The sequence below is a fragment of the Pararge aegeria genome, chromosome 9, assembly GCF_905163445.1.
Source record: "Pararge aegeria chromosome 9, ilParAegt1.1, whole genome shotgun sequence".
Classification (NCBI taxonomy): Eukaryota; Metazoa; Arthropoda; class Insecta; order Lepidoptera; family Nymphalidae; genus Pararge; species Pararge aegeria.
Genome location: NC_053188.1, coordinates 12,459,075 through 12,481,345, shown reverse-complemented (window position 1 = coordinate 12,481,345; position 22,271 = coordinate 12,459,075). Strand labels below are relative to the sequence as shown.

General features: G+C 36.1%; 2 protein-coding genes across 4 annotated transcripts; one reads left to right on the top strand and one right to left on the bottom strand.

Annotated features, from left to right (window-relative positions):
• Nucleotides 1-178: 178 nt before the first annotated feature.
• LOC120626310 (ATP-dependent DNA helicase DDX11) lies at nt 179-17,418 on the top strand. 3 transcript variants are annotated; one of them, XM_039893782.1, is made up of 14 exons: nt 179-234; nt 606-726; nt 1,652-1,989; nt 2,982-3,148; nt 3,508-3,748; nt 5,712-5,979; nt 7,086-7,399; nt 8,898-9,086; nt 11,690-11,893; nt 13,218-13,406; nt 13,844-13,953; nt 15,567-15,727; nt 15,942-16,042; nt 17,228-17,418. In XM_039893782.1, the coding sequence occupies exons 2-14, from the start codon at nt 675-677 to the stop codon at nt 17,309-17,311; spliced, it is 2,418 nt and encodes an 805-aa protein (XP_039749716.1). In that variant the 5' UTR covers nt 179-234; nt 606-674; the 3' UTR covers nt 17,312-17,418. The 3 variants fall into 3 exon arrangements, with proteins under 3 accessions (XP_039749716.1, XP_039749715.1, XP_039749714.1); XM_039893781.1 differs by having other exon boundaries at nt 184-265; XM_039893780.1 differs by having other exon boundaries at nt 184-393.
• Nucleotides 17,300-22,112, bottom strand: LOC120626311 (NAD-dependent protein deacylase-like). The gene is made up of 4 exons (XM_039893783.1): nt 21,625-22,112; nt 20,685-20,879; nt 19,627-19,786; nt 17,300-18,232 (listed from the first exon to the last, which is right to left on the bottom strand). The coding sequence occupies exons 1-4, from the start codon at nt 21,937-21,939 to the stop codon at nt 18,024-18,026; spliced, it is 879 nt and encodes a 292-aa protein (XP_039749717.1). The 5' UTR covers nt 21,940-22,112; the 3' UTR covers nt 17,300-18,023.
• Between the last annotated feature and the right edge of the window lie 159 nt (nt 22,113-22,271).

Sequence of the window (22,271 nt, the reverse complement as noted above, 5' to 3'; positions counted from 1 at the left end):
TAAAGTTAGCCACAAACTAACGGTATAACTATTTATTAGGAATACTCTGTGAACCTATCACAGAGTATTCCCCTAGATATTGTCACTAACCGCGTCACAGATTACCTTAAATACTGGTCTGTGGTTATAGTTTTGACTGTTGGCGGGAAAACATAAATACGTCCGTCCGCTTTCAAGTTTCAATCGGTCAGTACCTACTCAGTGAGTTTGTGACACATAATAAAAAGTCGAAAGGTCTATATTATCAAAACTATTGTGATTTTGCGTAAGATGATGAGTCCTATTTTTTCGTTCCCCTTCCAGCCTTACGATATCCAAAAGAAGTTTATGAATGAATTATATTTTACAATTGAAAGTAGAAAAGTAGGCGTATTTGAAAGCCCTACAGGAACTGTAAGTAACTACGGTAATTTTACTGTTCAAGTGTTATTTAGTTTTATAATCTAATTCTGGCTATGAAAACCAATAATGCAGAGCACCATGCAATGGAAATGGGTTTTGCCAACATAACATCATATATGTGTAGCACAAGAATATTACATTGCCCCTGGTATGTAGTACATTAACAATCAAACAAACACTTGGTATTTCTTTTTGTTCTTAAGGGTAAATCTCTGAGTATATGTTGTGGAGCACTCCAATGGCTTAAAGACACCAACCAAAAAGTTGTGGAAATGTTACAAAAAGAAATTGAACAGCTAAAACTGGAACTTTCGAATACAACAGGTAATTTCTTAATCTTAGGATTAAACATCTTAACGCTAAAATGCTGTGTATCAAAACAAATGCATAACAAAAACATCTTGAACATAGCTTAATATAAATATCTCACTGATGTGCTAATCATCATCATATTTATATATCACTAACAAGCATATTAGAGCTTGGCTAAGCACACTGCTTAAACTTGCTCAAATTAAGTTTCTTGCATAGGTATTCTTCATCATTCCCTTATCCCATTCTATATAGGGCTGGCACAACATGTCTGTTTCCAACTTTTAACGTTCAGTATTTTCTATTTCAAGATACAGATCAACCAAATCAGTAAATATTTATAATTTACTTCTGGTTGTTGAAAGTTGTTATATTGAAGTACTTTTTATTAAGGTTGCACTGTACATGTTTTGAGACCTAGTGGAAGAAAACATCTAGACTAAACTGACATCCTGCAACAGAGTCTAAATAAATAAACTTATATACTACGACAATACACACATTGCCATCAATCCCCAAAGCAAGGGTAGCTTGTGTTATGGGTACTAAGATGACTGATGAATAATTTTATAAATAATATACATTATCATTTAAACCCACAATGAGAAGGGGTTAAGGCCATCATCCCCCACCCTGGCCCAGAGAGGATTCGTGAATAATATACATAAATACTTCTAATAAACAGATAAACATAGATACTGAGTAGTGGAAATTGAACACACTGCCTTGGACTCAGAAAGCAGGATTGCGGCACACTGCACCAATTGGCTGTCAATTGACTTAGAGACTGCTAGTTTGCATGGTACAATTTTACTGACTAATTCTCCAAATTTAATACAATGATTATTGTTAACATTGAAAATAATAAAATATTTTTTTGTAAGGTTGCTCAATATTGTCATACAAAGTTAACATTATTTTTTGTTTTTTACACTAGATACTGCTGATTGGTTACAAGAAGAGTATGAGAAAATAAAAAAGAACCAACTGTTAATAACACTACAGTTAAAACTTGATAAAATTAAACATAGAGAGGCAGAGTTTGTTGAATTAAAAAAAAGAGTTTCTAGATACAGGACAAATCTAAAAAGAATTGATCACCAGTTTGAAAAAAGAGACAAGCCCCATGAAATTGAAGTTACTGATAATAATGAATGCGAGGAAAAAGGAAACATTGAAGATCAAGACCTAATTGTAGGGGAATATCAGAATAATGATCATGAATCTGATTGTGAAGAAACATGTGTGGAAGATGAAAAGGAGAGCAGTACAAAAGTATGTGTATTTTAATTTCATGGAATCTGTAGAATTTGCAATGTTAGGCATGGTCAGCAATAGCCTATTGCAGGATCTCCAACATGTTCGTCAACTTCTTGCAATGCATATCTCTGTTACACCATCTCATTTGGCAATCTGCCATACAGATTTGTAACAGGAAAACAATACTATCATTTTAAACACATATGATGTCAGTCTGTGGTTATAATTATTTACTTTGATTGTTATTAATGTAGTTTAAATGTTGAATTATAGTTATATGTTTAAAACTTATTTAAGATAGATTTTCTTTTTACTATCTATTCTCATATATACATAAGACATTACAGCGTTTTTGCTGAACTTGTGGTACTGGCATGGGTTAGGGCACACCACCATATAATTTTCCACAAATTTTTTGTCCTATCCCATAAAAATAAGGATAAGAAAATGTTAAACATAGTTATTGAAATCTTAATTATCCTTATATTTTTCATAGTCACCATATATTTTATATATGCAGAAACCTGATTATTTAATCATGGAGTAGAAACGCATACATAATTTTACAGACTAAATATGGTTCAATGTTTAATAAGGTTTCATAAAATGCTGATCTAGGTATATAAGCTCTCCTTCTTGTCAAGCTATACATTTGAGTTGCAGTATATAGAGTTATTCGACTTCACTTTTGGGGGAGCAGAGTGCGAATCCTAGCCAGCTCCTCTTTGCGTTTCTAAGTTATTTACGTTTTAGTTTAATTAAAATTTCACTGGAATCAAGGGTGAAGGAAAACATTGTGAGGTAACCCAACATGCCTGAGAGCTCTCTATAATGTTCTCAAAAGCGTCTGAGGACCAGGAATCCACAGTGAGCCAGTGTGATTGACGACAGCCTAAACCCTTCCCATTGTGGGAGGAGACCCCTTTAGATGGCAGGGAATGCATTGATATGCTGATGACAATATAAAGTTGGTTATTATGAGTTACACTATAATTTTATATTTACAGATTTATATAAGCAGCAGGACACACAGCCAGCTGTCGCAGTTCGTAGGGGAAATCAAAAGAACAGTGTTCAACGACAATACCAGAGTTGTTACTCTTGCTTCCCGACAACACTTCTGCATTTACTCTGATGTCACTAAGCTGAAAAATGTTAATCTTATAAATGAACGGTAATTTTATTTACTCACTGTATTTTCCTAAAATATTGCTATTATAAGAAGCCGACGTCAGTCGACTCCTTTCGGCATGCAATGAAGTAACGCGCCGGTAGTTTCGAACACAAAAATAAATTTGCTGGGCTTTTTTGTGTTGTGGTGTAACACACCCACAAAATCTCATAAATTAACTATCTTGGGTACCTACCTGAAGTTTTTTTGTTATTCTTAAGATTCACCTTATTTATTGGATTAGCATTAGGTTTAAAAAAAAATTGTGTTAGGTGCAGATTTAAATTTGAAGCATTAAGTTTAGTCTTAACCTGCCATCTCATTAATGATATTAATCTTCTTTGTTTTAAATAATTTTACAGATGTCTGGATATGCAAAAATCTAAAACCAAAACGACATCCATGGGTGATGAAGGGAAAGTTCTGAAGAAGACAAAGACAAAGTCATGCACATCTTGCCCTTACTACAACCAAAACAACATAAAAGCGTTAAAGGAACATTTGCTTGTAGATATCATGGATATGGAAGACATAGTCAAATGTGGGAAACAGTTGAAAGCTTGTCCATATTACGCTTCAAGAATGGCCTTAGATGACGCTGAGGTATGTTTAGTCTTAAATATTAAAATGCGCCCCATTGCATATTTGCTTAGGAATCAAACTCGAACGTATGTTTAAATAGGTTACAACTTAACAACAATCGGAAATAAAAATCGGTAAGGCCCTTTTGTATAGTTAGAAATGAGAACATGATTTTCAAACACAGATATATATATAAACTTTTATAGCTGAGAACCATTTCTATAATATAAGATTTCAAGCAGCCAAAACCGCATCATAATTGGTCTATTCGCTTAGGAACCCTAATGCCACACGAAGACTCACAGACTATTGGGGTTTACGGAACACAGTATGTTTGATAAATCAAACCCAGTGATTTCTATTTATAAAATTTCTTAAATCTTTTCATAAATCCCAGTATCCTTTCTTCCAACCTATTTATTGTCTGAGGGAACAGAAAAGGCAAAGAAAAAGGGCGGTAAGCGCGGTAATGTTTTGATTAAAGAATAAAAATAAATAATTATATTATGACATTACACACATAGCCATCTAGCCCCAAAGTATAAGTAGCTTGTGTTATGGGTACTAAGATAACTGATGAATATTTAGGAATAATATACACAAATACTTAAAACACCCAGACACTGAAAATCATTCATGTTCACCACACAAACTGGAAAATCCAGTTGTGGGAATCGAACTTAGCGTTTTCATGACTTGACAATTGACCAATACTAGTTGTAATCCTTTCTACTAAAGATAAAAATTTTTGCTAATAGCGTCTTTTCGTCATTATCAAGCGGCCTACAAGATACGCGTATAAATTTTTAGCGTTCAAATTATTAAAGACTTATTTTCTCTTAAATTGTAAATATTTATTTGTTAACATACATTTAATTTTCAAATATAGACTGCCGTTTATTCATTTATTTAAATTCAATTAGTGCGTTTAACACCAATTATACTAATTTAATACATACTAGAGTAAATTATACAGATTGAAACGATTACAAAAATATAACAATTCAAATAACTTTACAATAGTTTCACCTACTATAGTCGTAAAAATGTAATAGGCCCGTTTTGACATTTGTCATCGCGACGTAACTAGTTATGGAACCATAAGACTCGGGACTCGATACTCACGATAAATCAATTCAAGTTTGTATCAGTACTTGATTGATATTATTATGTATTGTAAAGTGTTCGTTCGTTCAAAGTATTCCTTTAACTTCACAACCAATACGCGTGACTGGCTGTTGATTATACGTCCACTTTTCAACATGTTGAAACAGAGTTAGTACTATATAACAACAAACACAAAAATCGAGTCAAATCACTATGTTTAAATTAATGTCCAAAATAGAAGAGCCATAGTTAACGTAATAGTAAACAATATATATCAAACTTAAACGAGCGCACAGTCAACTTTACAAAATGAGGAACGAAAAACTGCGCAGTGCGCGCGGGGATGCTTCAGTCATGTGCCGCTTGGTCAGATACATCAACTCAGACTCATTATTTAGAACCCATTTTGAGAACCAAGCTCATTCTTTGCAGTAAAGATAACTACACAATATTTAATTTCGATATTCTGTAAAAAAATGGTTACAGCTCTAGTATAAAAAAAAAAGACTGAGAACGTAACTGTTTTCGGAACGTTTCGCAACAATTATAAATTGCATGCTAGTATAAAGTAAGCGCAAAAAGAATACTCGCAATATATTCTTTCATATTATTTAACGTCCCGAAAAAAATTGCGTATTTTTTAAAACACTGTATGTAATTGATTTTTATTTTATTGTTTCTTTCAGTTTCGTTCCAAGTTACATTCTATGGTCTTGCACAAATCTCAAAACGGGCTTATTACATTTTTACGACTATAGTAATCATAATTTATCTCTCAATGTCTCTCTCGAAACCATTTATAGATCGCACGGACAACCCTTCTTCGGCACGAAATAGTGCCAATGAGCTTTGGCTTAATAAGTGTTTTTTTTTTTAGATAATTTTAATTAGCCATGCCGGTATTGTGAGCAGTGGCGCAAGATCGGGCGTCTCACTCAAATTGCAGGATAACGTGCTAATACTCGACGAAGCGCACGGCCTGACAGCGGCCTTGGAGAACGCCCATTGCGCCCCAGTCTCGGTTAAACAGCTGTCCTCAGTTAAAACGTTCCTGGAATTTTATATAAATAAATATAGAGCCAGATTAAGCAGCAAGAATCTTTTGCAGTTGAACCAAGTCAATTTCGTTGTGGGGAAGCTTTTAGGTAAGGTATAAGCAATATTTACTGTTAAACCCGCCAATATCTTCCGCGATATCTACCAGTCAGTCAGTTAAACAGCTGTCTTCAGGTAAAACGTTTCTGGAATATTCGCAGCAAGAATCTTACGCAGTTAAAGTCAATATCGTTGTCGTTGAAGGGCTTCTTAAAAGCTTACGTCATATCGGTCTCGGAGAATCGGGCCTTAGAGAACGTTCATTATGCCCCAGTGTCCGTTAAACAATTGTCTTCTGTTGAACCACTCCTGGAATTTGTATCAATAAAATATATAGAGCCAGATTAAGCAGCAAGAATCTTGTAGTTGAACCAAGTCAAGCAAAAGTGAAAGAGAGTGTGTGTGACCTTAGATAGAACTAGGAGGTCCCGGGATCGATTCTCGGCAGGGTTGATTTGGGAATTTATAATTTCTGCTCTGGTGGGACACTTCAGCCGTGGCCTTGTTGCCTGACGGTGGTGATTACGTATCTCGCGACAGGCGTAAATAAATCACTGCTGTCAAACTTCACTTCTGTTTATTTATCGTATGGAAAAGTGACATTTGACAGCAGTGATTGCAAGATTTACGCCTGTCGCGAGATAAGTAATCACCCTGCCAGTACGATGTCGCGTATAAACAGATTACGGATATGGGTGGCTACCATCTCTAGACTGCATCATCACTTACCAGGTAAGATTGCAGTCAAGGGATAAAAAAGATGCCTATTAACTCTTTTTGAAGGGTTACACGGGTTATAAGAAATTGGAAGAACTTTCCATGCATATGAGGAAAGATGATTTAGATCGCTTGGTGCGATATTGGACAAGTAGGGATGAAACTCGACTCAACGAAGTGTGTACCCACACCACACCCGAGTGAGCAAGCATAGGTCCAATGCAATTCTCAACCTTAATAACAATCAAAGAGGCCTATACTTATTATTAGTAAAGCATGTTCATAGCGCAATGCAATATTAAAAAAAACCAAAACAGCACCATCTATATATTTATGACTTAAAAATTAACTTGTTCAACCTTTAACATTCTGTCATCCTTTAAAAAATCTTATTTTGATGAATCATTTTCCTGAAAAGCTCCTTATTTAACTTTTTTAGGTGTCGTTAAACCAAAGCTATCAAGTGACAAAAAAGGGCAGGCAGCAGTATTTTCGCTCGAAGATTTTGTTATAAAAGCTGAAATAGATCATCTCCGTTTACGCCCTCTAGTAGAATTCTGTAGAAATAGTCGACTGGCACCAAAACTCCACGGTTTTTCCATGAGATACAGCCAACAAGCGCTGGAGCAAGAAAATGAAAAAGTTGAAGTCAATAAGAAAGCTTCGTTCAAAGAGTTTCTCAATAAAATGTCTAAGAAAAAAGATCAAAGGGAAGAGGAAATGCAGAATACTGAGAAAAAAGCGAATAATCAGGTATATAAAAACTAATTATGCATTTTTTTGAGTTGAGTGAGTCTCAGTGAGTGAGAGATATGTTACGGCGAAAAAATGAAGTACAAAGTTATCACTTTATATATGCACAGTTAAAAATATTATATTGGCTATTTATCAGACTGTCGATTCGAAAGCTTTTATATATTTTTATACAACAAGCTTACTTACTTTGCCAGCGTACTTTGCCCGCCTTAACTATGGTTTTTTTACACATCCTGTGTGAACCGTTGTTTTCCTGGGACAAAATTTGGCCATAGCATGTTACTCTCCAGCCTTTCAATTAACTCTATGTATAAAATTAGTTGATTAGTTGCTTAATTAGGTCTAAAGGAAGGACAGACAAACAGTTTGTAACTTGTATTGAAACTTTGTAACTTGTGTACGACATAACAGCACAATCGATGCTGACAAAATTTTCCATTGAGATAACCCTCATCTTATCCTATGTATACATATATATGTATAGATATATATGTATAGATATATATATACTAGCTGTTGCCCGCGACTTCGTCTGCGTTTGATTTTGTTTTTTGATGTGGTATTCAATTTAGTTGTAGTTCTAAAAAATTTAAAGTATTCAGTATCGCTAAGCCTTAAATGAGGGGTTTGCTGCTGTCCGCTGAGGAGTCCTCTATCTCCAACCACATTCACCAGATCTACACAAAGTTTGGGCAAAATTAAACACATATTATAACCTCTGTAGTACAAAAATAATTATTTAAATCGGTTATAATTTCAAACACTGTCATCCCCTTTCCCAAAGGAACCGAGCTTAATGTCGGGACAAAAACTATCCTATATTACTTCTAACACTTCCAAGAATATGTGTACAAAGTTTCATGCGGATCGGTTAAGTAGTTTTTGCGTGAAAGCGTAACAAACAAACTTACATTGACATTTAGAATATTAGTAGGGATAGGGATATGTATATATATATATATATATATAAATGTATTTATTTTGATTTGAAAATGTAACGTAACGCAGATGTGTTACGCTAATATAAATATCTTATTTCGTGATAGTTTGCCTGGTAGAGATCGTTTGTTAGCAATAAGGCCGCCTATTGTACGTGCCTAATATTTTTTATGTTATTCTAGTTAAATTTTTTATTATGTTTTGGTGTACAAGCATCATCATCATCATCATCATATCAACCTATTACAGGCCCATTACAGAGCACGGGTCTCCTCCCACGATGAGAAGGGGTTAAGGCTGTAGACCACCACGCTGGCCCAGAGCGCATTGGTGGACTCCACACACCTTTGAGAACATTATGTAGGACTCGGGAATGCAGGTTTCCTCACGATGTTCTCCTCCACCGTTGAAGCAAGTGATATTTTATTAATACAACGCACATAACTTAGGAAAGTTAGAGGTGCGTGCTGGGATTCGAACTCGGCTCCTACTCAATGCGCTATCACCGTCTGGTGTACAATTTAATGTATTAAATAAATAAATAAAAATATTCCAGCTCAACAATTTACCAACAGAAACTTCCGCCGGAAGTGGATTGTACGCCATATTAGATTTTCTGGAGAGGCTGTGCGATCGGGGTCGAAACGGGCGAGTGTTGGCGCAACACGGAGAGAACGGTCAACTCAAATACCTATTGCTCAACCCGGCTGAGCACTTCGCTCAAGTGGTCAACCAATGTCGATCGGTAAGTTTCTCAATCCCACATTCCTATTAAAGAGGAGGCCCAGCTGTGGGTAAAAAATTATGATCAGTATTAGTTAGTGAATCATTCATCATCAACGAAAACGCCTTTACCGGCCCACTACAGGGCACGGATCTCCCCCACGGGACTGAATTGTTCGAGCCAGTTTGTTCCAAACGCACATGAAATATAATATAATTTAAGATGGGCCCGCCAATTACACGGCAAGTTTAAAATGTTATTTACAATGTGCCCAGTTTTTTTTCATAGACCTAAGGGTAACAAAGGAAGCATAGGAAACAAATATTAAAAATAAAAATTATTCATTACATTAATTAAGACGGTTTCTAATATGTAAATGTACCTACCTTATAACTACAGCGGTGTTAGCTCAGTGGGTAGGAGCTCGACTTTACTTTCGGGGGGCCGAGTTCGAATCCCAGCACGCACCTCTAACTTTTCAAGTTATGTGCGTATTAAGTAAGCAGCAGCAGCACCACCACCACCACCACCACCAGCAGTCTATTCTCCTCTTCTTTTTTTTTCCTAATTCTAAGGTTGCCTGGCAGAGATCGCTATTAAGCGATAATGCCGCCTTTTGTATTACTACTTCTTTCGATATGTTTCTGTTTTTGTTATATTTTAAATATGTTAATGTTGTGGTATACAAATAAAGAGTTTAATAATAAAGTAATTAAAAATCACTTGCTTCAATGGTGAGAGATAAGAAAAATGCTGATCTAGGTGTATAAGTGCTCCATGCTGCATCAAGCTATACATTTGAGTTGCAGTACATAGAGTTGTTCCACTTCACTTTTGGGGGAGCAGAGTGCGAATCCTAGCCAGTACCTCTTAACTTTTCTAAGTTATATGCGTTTTAAGCAATTAAAATATCACTTGATCCAACGGTGAAGGACAACATCGTGAGGAAACCTGCATGCCTGAGAGTTGTCCATAATTTTCTCAAAGGTGTGTCAAGTCCACCAATCCGCACTGGGCCAGTGTGCGAAGCCGTCTATCTAGTATATATAATAAAAAGAAATATATATTATATACTTTAAAATACAATATATTCTTTAAAAAAATATATATATTTTATCAAAAATCGTCGTCAATATGAATATTGTGGGCCTTAACTGCTTTTTAACCTTCCTTCTATTCATTGGGGCGGCAACTTTCTACTCCTTTTAGCTGTGTTGCTCTATGTGAACTAGGTAGGTGAGAGGTAAGTTCGCGCAAGTATGCCTGGCTTCACAACTCGGCAGGCTGCTGACTCGCGACACAGCAGTTGCAAGTTACTTGATATGAATGGCGACTAAATTTAATACGATACCTCCAATATATCGTACTGGAATTGGTTGCTTCACCGGAGTTTATTGATGTTGATACTGCTTCTTCTATATACCCGTAGGTACAGATAGCCCTACCAGTTACCTGTTAAAAATCTTTTATGTTTTCAATAAAATAGGTTGATTTGGCAATCGCTATAAAAACTTAATATTACATATATGTATTCCATGTAAGATACATTGTTTTTATGCGATGGCCAAGTGACTCGATTTTATTTTAGACAAAAGATTTTTAATGATATAAGAGGTTAGGTTAGCTAATTACATAATAACTTAAGACAGAATTTAAGTACCTAATAAAGTAACCGACTTAGTATAAAATGGATCTAACATTTTTGTACGGTAGCAAACTGAGTTGCGAGACTTAGTTTTCTGTTCATGTGATTCGAATGTGCTTTCTTCTAGAGGGGTCGCCATTGTTAATGCTGGTTCAACAGAAGGATAGGTTGAAAATGCAGAAATTAGCATAATTTTTAAGGAGCAACGCTGCGTACCACTCACGATTATCACTTAAAGTACCTACTATGACTGCGAGGAAAAGTTCTTTCTTGACTTAATGATATCTCACAATATTTCTATGCCAGATCCAATCCCAACAAAACCAGTATTCGTGGATATTGTTATAAAGGTTAGAATCGAAAAGAAATATTTTATGGATGAAGTGGCAGTCTCAAAAGGCTTTTAAAATCTTGCGTTTTACGTCTTATCATTGTATTTTTAATCCAATCGAACCAATCTGGTCGATGGTAAAGCACGACAAAAGAAGCAAGCAATTTCATATCAACAGACGCTCCCGCTGCATATCAAACTATAAGAGACGTCATGAAAAATGTAACTTCAGTGGAATGTGGAACAGATATGTAGTTTTACTTAAAGTGAGGAAGAATTGTACTTTCTTTATGCTTTAGGTAAGCATAAAGAAAGTACAATCGACAGTCATATTCTTCATTAAAATTCTATCTAACTTCTGTCTATTATTTATATTCGTTTTGTATTTAATCATTAAAATAAAATACAATAGAATGAAATAGAAATATTTCCTTTTACAACAGGTACAAAAAACAAGTGCACAAAAAGCAAAAAACGGCCTTAACCCCTCCCCATTGTGGGAGGAGACCCGTGACCTTTAGTGGGCCGGTAATTGGTTGATGTGATGATGAACATTACTTTACCACCCTTATTAAACGCACGTAAAACCGCGGGAAAAAGTTAGTTATCTAAAATTCTTTCAAAAACAATCTAATTCGTTTCCTTAAGGTAATCGTAGCAGGTGGTACCATGGAACCAGTGGCAGAGTTTCAGGCTTTGCTAACAAACAATAGCCTTGAAGTAGACAAGGTCAATGTAGTGAAATGTGAACACGTCGTCCCTCCGGACAATGTATTGGGTGTGTGCCTTTCAAAGGGACCTTCAAATGTTCATTTGAACTTCTCCTACGAAAACCGTTCTTCGAAAGATCTGGTAAGGATTATTATCATTGTTACATAGAACCTTATTACTCGTAACGTAAAGTACATAATCGCGCGTGACAACGGCACGTGACGTGTAAGTATATAACGTGTTTGTATTTGAAATTTCGAAATTTTTCAAAATTCGAAACTTCTCTTGTTTTTACGATCTCCGTCACAACATGGGCAAGCAGTTTGAAGATGACATGTTGTGAGATCGACACATCATGACTACTAGCTTGAAGAAGCTAGTAGTCAGATTTTTGGTTCTGGTTTGTCATAACCCGCCTGAAGTTCAGACGCGTTATTCATGAGAAATCAAAATGAAATTTCATAATTACTGCATTTAGTTGATCATAGCCATAAAATGTTCTATGCAGCGTTGACACGCGCTGGTTTTAACGGGAAGGGTTATGAGTACATTGTCGGGATACCAGAGTAGCATGCGAAAACGATCCTGTGGTGTCCCGGTATGGCGTAGACGGTTCCGCTGGGTTTAAGGGGGTATTCTGGCCCCGTGTCAGCAAGTCTCACATACCCTTCCGGAAACAGGTTAGATAATTTCTTACCTGTCTCCGGGAGGGATGCGTCAGTGCATTTCCCCGTGCAAAAAAAAAATGTTATGGCAACTTTAGGATTTGTTTTGGTGACTTATAACCATACAATTTATTTTATTATACAGCGTTGTACAGCTAACAGCTCTGAAACGATGGAGAGAGCTATGTTGGGTGTAACTATCTCTATGTGGTCAAATGAGTGGATCAGTAAAAAAATTAGAGTTTCGGAAGTAGCAAAACGATTCGCGAAGCATAATTGGTAATGAGCGGGGCACTAATTAGGAGAACCGATGGACGTTGGGACTCCATAGTGGACAGAAAACCTCAAACGAGTCGCTGGGAGTCTCCTAGAACCGTAGATTTTGGAACTTTGGCATTGGAGGTCAATTGGTTGAAGTAATGATGAGTAATTAACACACACACTTATTCTGACATGGACACTTATGACACATACAAACACAACCACGAGTACTTGGGCATACAAGTGATTTTAATTTCTAGTAGTAAGCTATGTCAGCGAGCGGGTTAGCCCTGTTTTCCGAGACACAGTCTCAACTAGTTCGGAGAACAGTAGTTCAGGTACACTTTTTATCTGTGCAAAATAAAACAAAATTTGTGTATATATTTTGTGTTATGTTTAAGTACTTTTGATTCTGTTTTGTTTTTCTTTATGACAATAAAGTATTTCATTTCATTTCCAACGCTTCCTGCTAACACTGCTGTGTATATACCTATACTCAATCTTAGCGTTAATTTAAAAAAAAACAATCCTACTTTTAGTTAAATGAAGTTGGACGAATTCTAAGAAATGCTTGTAGTATAATCCCCGATGGCATTGTTTGCTTTCTACCTTCATATTCATACGAACAAATGTTGTACGAACACTTGAATGGTACTAAAGTTTTGGAAAGCATCAGCAAGAAGAAAAAGATCTTTCGCGAACCAAAATCTGCTTCAGAAGTGGACCAAGTGAGTAGAGTAATATTTGAATTGTTATCTACTTTGAAATATTGTCTATATTTTTTTATAACACCAACGGTGACTTATGTCGTTTTTTATGTATTTATTTATTACTTATGTACCATAAATTGTGATTGTGAACATAACATACATGAAATGTACAAAGGAAAGCTTATCTCTATAAGAGATCTCTTCCAGCTACCCCTGGATGTGAGTAAGATGATTTAATTGTGGTATAGATCAAATAAAGGTACAATATACTTCATAATAACTACTAAGTATATTTAATATATCTAAAGTATAAAATGATTCTAACAAAAGGATTAACTGAAATGGCTTACTTAAATATGAATTCAGTCCAGTAGTTTTACGATAAAAGTCGTAACAGGCAAAGAAATTGGTAAATTCGTTCAGTTATTGGTATATTCGTTTCTATATTCCTGCAGGTCTTACAAAAATATGGTGCAGCAGTTAAAAACAAAGAAACATCCGAACTGAATGGTGCGCTTTTATTGAGCGTCGTCGGAGGGAAGTTAAGTGAAGGATTAAACTTCAGGTATGGCAAGTTCTATTTAAGCCCAATATTTAGATTGTTATGACTATTATTTATTTTTTTATGCCAGTTTAGTATGTCTCGTATACAGGAAGCAAGTGTCGTTTATGCGAGTTAAGTACGTCTCGTCATTTACAGGTCGCAAGTGTCTTTTATGCAAGTTTAGTACCTCTCGTGCACGGGAAGCAAGTGACGTTTATGCAAGTTAGGTACTTCTCGTATAGAGGAAGCAAGTGTCGTTTATGCAAGTTTAGTACGTCTCGTCATTTACAGGTCGCAAGTGTATTTTATGCAAGTTTAGTACCTCTCATGCACGGGAAGCAAGTGACGTTTATGCAAGTTAGGTACTTCTCGTATACAGGAAGCAAGTGTCGTTTATGCAAGTTAAGTACGTCTCGTCATTTACAGGTCGCAAGTGTCTTTTATGCAAGTTTAGTACCTCTCGTGCACGGGAAGCAAGTGACTTTTATGCAAGTTAGGTACTTCTCGTATACAGTAAGCAAGTGTCGTTTATGCGAGTTAAGTACGTCTCGTCTTATAAAGGTCCCAAGCAGTGGCGTGCACAGGAACTTCGACCAGGGTAAGCATAAAGTAGCGCTTTTGTGCATGTATGAAGTGCACGCCACTGGTCGCAAGTGCAGTTTATACAATTTTAATACGTGTCGTGCACAGGAAGCAAGTGTTGTTTATGTAAGTTTAGTATGAGTCTCGTATAGAGGAAGCAGGGGTCTCTTATGCAAGTAAAGTACGTCTCGTAAAGAGGAAGCAGGTGTCTTTTATGCAAGTTTAGTACCTCTCGTGCACAGGAAGCAAGTGTTGTTTATGTAAGTTTAGTTTGTCTCGTATACAGGACGCAAGTGCCTTTAAATCAAGTTTAATACGTCTCGTACACATGAAGCCAATGTCGTTTATACTAGTTTAGAACGTTTCGCATACAGGAAGCAAGTGTCTTTTATTCAAATTTAGAACGTCTCGTATATAGCGGTATCGACGGGTAAATAAAAAAAGCAGCATGTACAGAGTACCTAATAAACGAGTACTCGCTCCATCACTAGTGTGTAGTATACTAATAGCCAAGAATACTTTTCATTTGATATCCATATTTTGTGGTGGCGCCAACTTGCTAAGAACACACCCGTTAAATTCACCTTTCAAACAAAAAAAAAAACAAAATCGGTTCATCCGTGCAGGAGCTATGCCACAGACAAACACACAGACACGTGATCGAATTAATCATCGATAAAGCTACGACTTGGTGTTGAGAAATAATTCGTGTAGCCAAAATTCGACGCGGCCGGGGACAGCAAATTGTTTTTTTTACGCAGTAATTGCCGGAATAAACAAATGACCTACCTCATAGTAACCATCGTCTAATAACATAGCACCTCTTTGCACGTTATGCCAGAAAGAAGTCCTCATATGCCTGTAACTTTAAGTATTTGATAATATTTTATGAAAATTGAGCTTAATTTGCTTTAACTCTTAACTTTAAGGAGAATCTGTATGGTGTAATTTATAATTTCTTCAATCTAAATGAAGCTTAATTTTCATAATATATTATGGATTTCCGCAAAATAACGCCTGCTTCTATCCAATATATGATAATATTGTTACAGTGACGAACTAGGCCGTTGCGTTATGGTTATAGGAATGCCGTACCCAAACGTGAAGTCACCGGAACTTCAAGAGAAATTGAATTATCTAAACAAAGCATCACCCGGGTCAGGCAGTATTTATTATGAGAACCTATGTATGAAGGCAGTCAATCAGTGTATCGGTAAGGAATAAAAATGTCTCTATTAATTCTTATTTAAATTTTAATACTACTATATATATATATTGCTATATATATGCCTATTGATTGAAATTATATGCATCGAATTTACGTAACTTGAAAGACCATATCTTAAAAGATGATAGCCAAACTTAATTGGAATAAACTGTGTTTGATTAAATTAATGAAACCATTATTGATTTTAAATTTGTTTTAGGGCGAGCAGTCCGGCATGCCAATGACTTTGCGTGTGTATTATTAGTGGATGAGAGATATTCGAGGCCTCAGACTGTATCAGCGCTACCTTCTTTTGTGCAGGTGTGTATGTTAAAATTATGATACAACTGACGGCCGATTGGCGCAGTGGGTAGCGACCCTGTTTTGTGTGTCTGAAGCTGTGGATTCGATTCCAACAACTAGAAGTTTGTGGGATAAGGATGAATGTACCTATTTCAGTTTCCTGGTGTTCATTTGTATATAATAAGTATTTATGTATATTATTCATACTTATTCAACGTTTACTTTGGGGCTAGGTGACGATGTGTTTATCTTCGTAGTATATTATTATTAAAACATAAAAAAAATAGTATCCGTCCGCATGCAATTGTTTTGTGTCCCTAGATAATATATCGTGTGGTGATCCAAGTTCAGCTGTTTATATATTAGTGCTATGAAAAACATTGACAAATCTTCACAAACATTGTCATTACGTAGCGAAGTAATGGCCTACGCAAACTATAAACACCGACTCGACTGAAATTAAAGCATTGGAATGTGAGCTTTACAGGATACATAAACACTGAGCTCTATTACCTTGGACTGATCCATATATGAATGAAAGCTGAAGCCTTGTCTCTGTTTGTAGCGCCACATCTGACGTACGGTTATCTCTGGAACTAATACTTATTATAAAATTATTTTACCTAATAGTTTAATTAATGCTTATAAAATTTTAGTGTTTTATGAGTATTAATCAAATGGGAGACAAAAACAAAGTGACAACAGCTCATAATAATTTTCCATGTAGGACATAAAGCAAACTTATTCAAAAATTTTGTGCAGGAACACGTTACGGGTGCACCACGCGTACAATTCAAACAAAACTTTTGACGTATGATATAAAGCTCACATTGCAATGTAAAATTGTGTTGTCAATATGGCGTGCGACGAACGTTAATATCTATTGGTCACCTTTTAAGTGTCGCATAGCTTGTTCACTTTTGTCTTTGTCACTTGACTTAGGTAAGTGTAAGTAAGAAAGTGGCTTACGTTTAGGCTATCCGACACTTGGTAGTGAAGCCAGACCCTTACTGTGTTTTTGTCCCGTTTCCAAATTTGATTGAGCACAAAAAAAGATGAAAAAAGTTTTATTTTCGAAATCTATGATTCCTGATGTAAGTATAGGAGCTGTATCATTAAAACACTGTCCGGGATGTAGCTGGCTGTCTTTGTTGGACTGTTTCATATAACGAGTGGATCATATTTGTGAATTTTCTTTTACAGAAATCATTGATCACCAACTGCGCATTTGGACCAACTATTGGGAATATAGCCAAGTTTTTTGCAAGGCATAAAGACAAAAGATGATATTGTTTCAATAAATATTTATTTTCAGTATGGACGAAAACCATTTTAATTGATCTGATAATATTAAATTATGATAATGATAAAAATATAGTTTTATGTAACTATCACATATGGTATTTTTTCTTATGATCTACATACTCAGTAGTTTTTTTGTCCTTACATAATATATCACTCATGGTCGAAATTCCTTCAATAATTTTGGTAATGAAGTACCTACCTTTTCGAATGTTATGGGATTTATTTATCAGGTAGGTACTACCATTTTCTATGCATGCACATAAATATAATAGGTAAATTTAAAAAAATCCGAGCTTTTGGATGTACTGACCGGAAACCTCTATAAATGTAACAATCTAATATACTGGAAAACGACTACGCCCGCCACTGACTATTTGTATTTTGACTTGGCTGTATGGAACTGATTCAGCGATCCTACTATTCTCTCAGGCAAATTATTCCACAGGTGTACAACTGTATTGCTGAGAAAATGCTTGAATGGATTTGATGACGCTCGCTGATATTAAAGTTTAAAAACACAGCCTCTTAGCCCGAGGTAACACTTTTTTTCCCGTAAAATTTGGAACACTACGTAAACTAAATTTTATTATTAGTAAAACCTTTTTGTTTACGTTTTTATATCACATACTATATTATTATGAAAGTAAACTCAGTTAGCATCATCTTAAACTTTCTAATGCTAATTAATCAATAATTAATTAGCTGATAAGACACCAGGGAGTGTTGTGCCGCAAGGGCCTTCAAAATAAAAATGGAAGTCTGGTGTAGCAGGCGTGGGTTCAATGTTAAATTCAGCAACAATTGCCCCTCTTTGTGCCGCCTGAGGGGCAAACATGGCTGCAGGGTACACTACCGATGAAGTACCTACTACAAGACAGACGTCACAGCCTGCCATCGCGTTTCCTGTAAAAGAGCATTGAAAACATTGTATCATCGACAGACGACTTATATTTTTTGACAACCGCAGTTGTCGGGTCGATTCCCAGGGGCAACTTGGGAATTTATAATTTCTGGATTTCTGGTCTGGTGGGAGGCTTCGGCCGTAGCTGGTCAACACCCTAGGGACAACAAAGACATGCCGCTAACCGCAATTTAGCGTTCCGGTACGATGTTTCATAGAAATCGATTATGAATATGGGTTTAATAGGATTGCTATACTCCCTAACAGGTTAGCCCGCTACTATCTTGGTCTGCATCATCATTTACCACCAGTAGAGTGCAGTCCAGGGCTAACTTGTAGTGGAATAAAAAAAAATCAAAAGTAGCCCATAACAGTCCAATGCTGGACCAAAGGCCTTTCCTTATAGAGGTTTGGCCATGATCACCAGGTTTGGCAAATGGGTTAGTGATCAGAGTAGATGGTATTAGTAGCACGAACGACGCTGCTGCCCGTCCTCTAGTATATTCCCTTAGTCGCCTCGTACGAGCCCTGCGAGAAGAGGAGGGGCGGTGACAACTGTATTCTGATCTGCCGTCACCACACCCTCAGAATTTTAACACAGTTGTGTGTGTGCACAGGACTTGTCTCTGATCGGAGGCTGAGATTGAGAGCAACTCTGCTTAAGCTTATATATATATACTGACGAGACGCGACGAAGCGCTCAGATGTTTGAAGAAGTACTATAGGTTTCCAGCGCAAACTGACGGCGCGAGGAGCATCGCGACACCACTTTACGCTTTGGCGATACAAGCTATGCATTGACATGTAGGTATCTAGTTCCCCGGCTAGCTAGTACCTCTTTGTATAGTAACAATGGTTTAAATATTGACGGCTGAGTGGCGTAGTGGGCAGCAACCCTGCTTTCTGAGTCCAAGGCCGTGGGTTCGATTCCCACAGCTGGAAAATGTTTGTGTTATGAGCATAAATGTTCTTCAGTGTCTGGGTGTTTATATGTATTTTATATGTATTTATGTATATTATTTTTAAAAAAATTTCATCAGTCATCTTAGTACTCATAACACAAGGTACGGTTACTTTGGGGCTAGATGGCGATGTGTGGTTTGTCGTAGTATATCTATTTATTTATTATTATTTTATTTATTAAATATAACATGATAGTGATAATAACCAGGACTGATAGCTTAATGTTAGCTCTGAGGCACAGCGCCAATCTTATCTAGTTTGATTGTTTTCATTCTTTATTGCACTCTATACAAAAAGTTACTTAATGCCATTTTCTTCTACATGTAAATTTTGTGAATCTGATGAATGCATCTCATATAAAAAACTGAAAAGGAGTAAGTTCTACCAATTGAATTTCGATTATAACTAGTCGTGAACAGAGAAATAATATCACCTGCTTGCTCCAGCACATTGGAATCTAAGCCTTCACCAAACCAAACTATGTGTGGCCTGAGCAGACCACCACAATGAGGCTTTTTGCAGTGTGGTAGAGAATAAATAGGGATTTCTGATCCTACAATATTTGCATCAGGTGCTCCGCGATTAGCTAGTGCCTGGAACCATAAGCTAATGATGTTTTACATTAATAAGAAAATACTCACAATACTTTAGGAATGCATGTCTTAAGGGTCATATCACAATGGTGTCAATGACTAGACACCGGGAGGTATCTTTGCGCCGTCTGAGTCTATTACAAGACTGAAACGTATTAAAAATACAACCATATCTATATTAAAATACCTAGGAGCACAATGTTATGAACATTGGTGGTGAAAAAAATATCATTTTTAATAATTTCTGGAAACTTTTCATAAAATTAGCTTTATTATAACATTTATTTTAGTATTTGTTAAAATGCTTATTCTAATAAAATATTTGGCATATATCAAATTATAGTTCATTATCGGAGGCTTTATTATTATTTACCCTCAAAAACAAATGACTGTTACACTTTTTTATTTGTAATAAGCGGTAATCAGAATAGGAAGTGCAATTGCTTCAATTCCATCATCATGTCAATCAATGGAGGACAACTGCTTATCTTGGTATAGGTCTTTTGTGGGGAGTTCCTAATACCATGATCTTATGCTGCTTGGATCCAGCGGCTCTCTATGAAGTATGTATAATTTCATGTCATATATCCACTGTGTCAGGGGGTATACAAATGCTGCGGTTACCAATATTACTAACTTGTAATCTTATATCTTTAAACAAGCAACTCTGGTATATATATAATTAGAACAACGATTTTCATGAAATTTAGTATACAGGGGGTTTCGGAGGCGATAAATTGATCAAGCTAGGATTCATTTATATTGGAATCTCGGAATCATTTATATTGGGCATATGACTATTTTTTTAATTCGACTCATTCGCGGACGAAGTCGCGCAGGTCCGCTAGTTATAATTAAAAAGCACACTATTCAGATCAATTAGTTCAATTATACCTGCCTCACATATAGGTGAATCTGTATTGATCAACACTTCCTTGCACTTGGTACAGCGAGTTTTATACAAATTACCATGAAGTTCAATTAAGTTGTTTGTGCCAGCTCTTTTATGCAGTCCATCCACATTTTGTGTTATTACTGTCACTTTCTTATCAGCTCCATTCCTTTTTTCATAATCAGCAATGGCTAGGTGACCCTATATTAAAACATTGTTTCTTTTATGAGTTGGTTGACTTTAAAGAAATAATAATATATATTTTTTTTAACAATTGTGAAGAAGCAATCGCGAGGAAACCTGCATGCCTGAGAGTTCTACATAATGTTTCTCAAAGGTGTGTGGATTCCAGCAATCCGCACTGGGCTAGTGTGGTGGACTTAACAGCCTTAACCCCTTTTCATTGTGGGAGGAGACCTGTGTTGTGTAGTGGGCCAGTAATGGGTTGATATGATGATGATTATAGAAATAATGTAACTTAAGTCAGTTATTAAGTATATTCAACTTTATTTGGCCCAGCCCAAAATGGATTTTCCTAAAGTTTTTTTCTCATTTTGAAGTGTTTTGTTATTTGTTTACCGTAAGATCACCACAAGCCATAGTTTAAAAATTATAGTGAGAAGTAACAGGCAATTTATTTACCTATTAAGTTCTGTCCTCGGAATATAAAGTTTACCCAAGGAGAAATGAGGTACCTGAATTGCCAATTAGACTACTGTTATGACAAAAGTGGTCATGAAAAGTGTCCATGAAGGCTATGGAGGCAGCTAACCTAACAGCTGGGAGTTTAACAGCAAGACCCAAAACTCCATATTTTTGTAAATTAAAATAAAAACTGCATTTGCTTAGAAAGATTATCAGTTTGTCATAAGCAGCTTCTGCTACCGAATCAAAAACTCAGTATAATTTTAGTTGTGTTGGACGATTTATACACAACCCTCCTTACCGCATTAGGCTGGGCTTTGGCCGCAACTTCTCGTCGATAATGATAAAATTCCCAAACTAAACTTGGACTAGTGTGAAATGCCTCTGGTGTCGCTAAGGAAGACGCCTGATACTTTCTCCAAAAACCACCTGCACCCCTAAAGGTCGGTATTCCGGATTCCGCACTTATTCCTGCCCCGGATAAAATAACAACCTCTTTTGCCGCATTTAAATATTCTCGGAACTTTGCCGTATCACTAGATTGCCGTATAGCCATTTGAAATCGAATATTTGGTGAACCTATACTATTAAATACTCTTATTGAACTAAGAAACATAATAATTTATTAAAACATAAGCGTAATATAATGCGAATTGCTTGCGATAGGTATATTTAAGTCAATACAATGCAATTTAAATTAATTTACGATAAAAATACCTAATTCGAATTCGGTAGGTTCATGGAAACATGTACCTAGTCGAAATCAAAATAATTCAATTCAATTCAATTCTTTTTTTTTTTTTTTTTTTTTTTTTTTTATGGCTTGCGTTTGTACCAATTGGGTACGATTTACTTCGCCAATGTCACGTGGTATGGAGGAGACACGCTTTTGAGAATGATCGGTGAAATATGAGGAAGACCAAATATTAATCTTGACGCATTTAAATA

Coding starts and splice junctions, on each gene's coding strand:
- LOC120626311 (XM_039893783.1), bottom strand. CDS start 21,939: ATGTTTCTTAGTTCAATAAGAGTATTTAATAGTATAGGTTCACCAAAT. Junction 19,787..20,684: donor CAGATTCACCTATATGTGAG/GCAGGTATAATT, acceptor TTATGGTTCCAG/GCACTAGCTAATCGCGGAGC. Junction 18,233..19,626: donor CAATGTGCTGGAGCAAGCAG/GTGATATTATTT, acceptor GCTCTTTTACAG/GAAACGCGATGGCAGGCTGT.
- LOC120626310 (XM_039893780.1), top strand. CDS start 271: ATGATGAGTCCTATTTTTTCGTTCCCCTTCCAGCCTTACGATATCCAA. Junction 11,894..13,217: donor ACCGTTCTTCGAAAGATCTG/GTAAGGATTATT, acceptor TCCTACTTTTAG/TTAAATGAAGTTGGACGAAT. Junction 16,043..17,227: donor CGCTACCTTCTTTTGTGCAG/GTGTGTATGTTA, acceptor TTTCTTTTACAG/AAATCATTGATCACCAACTG.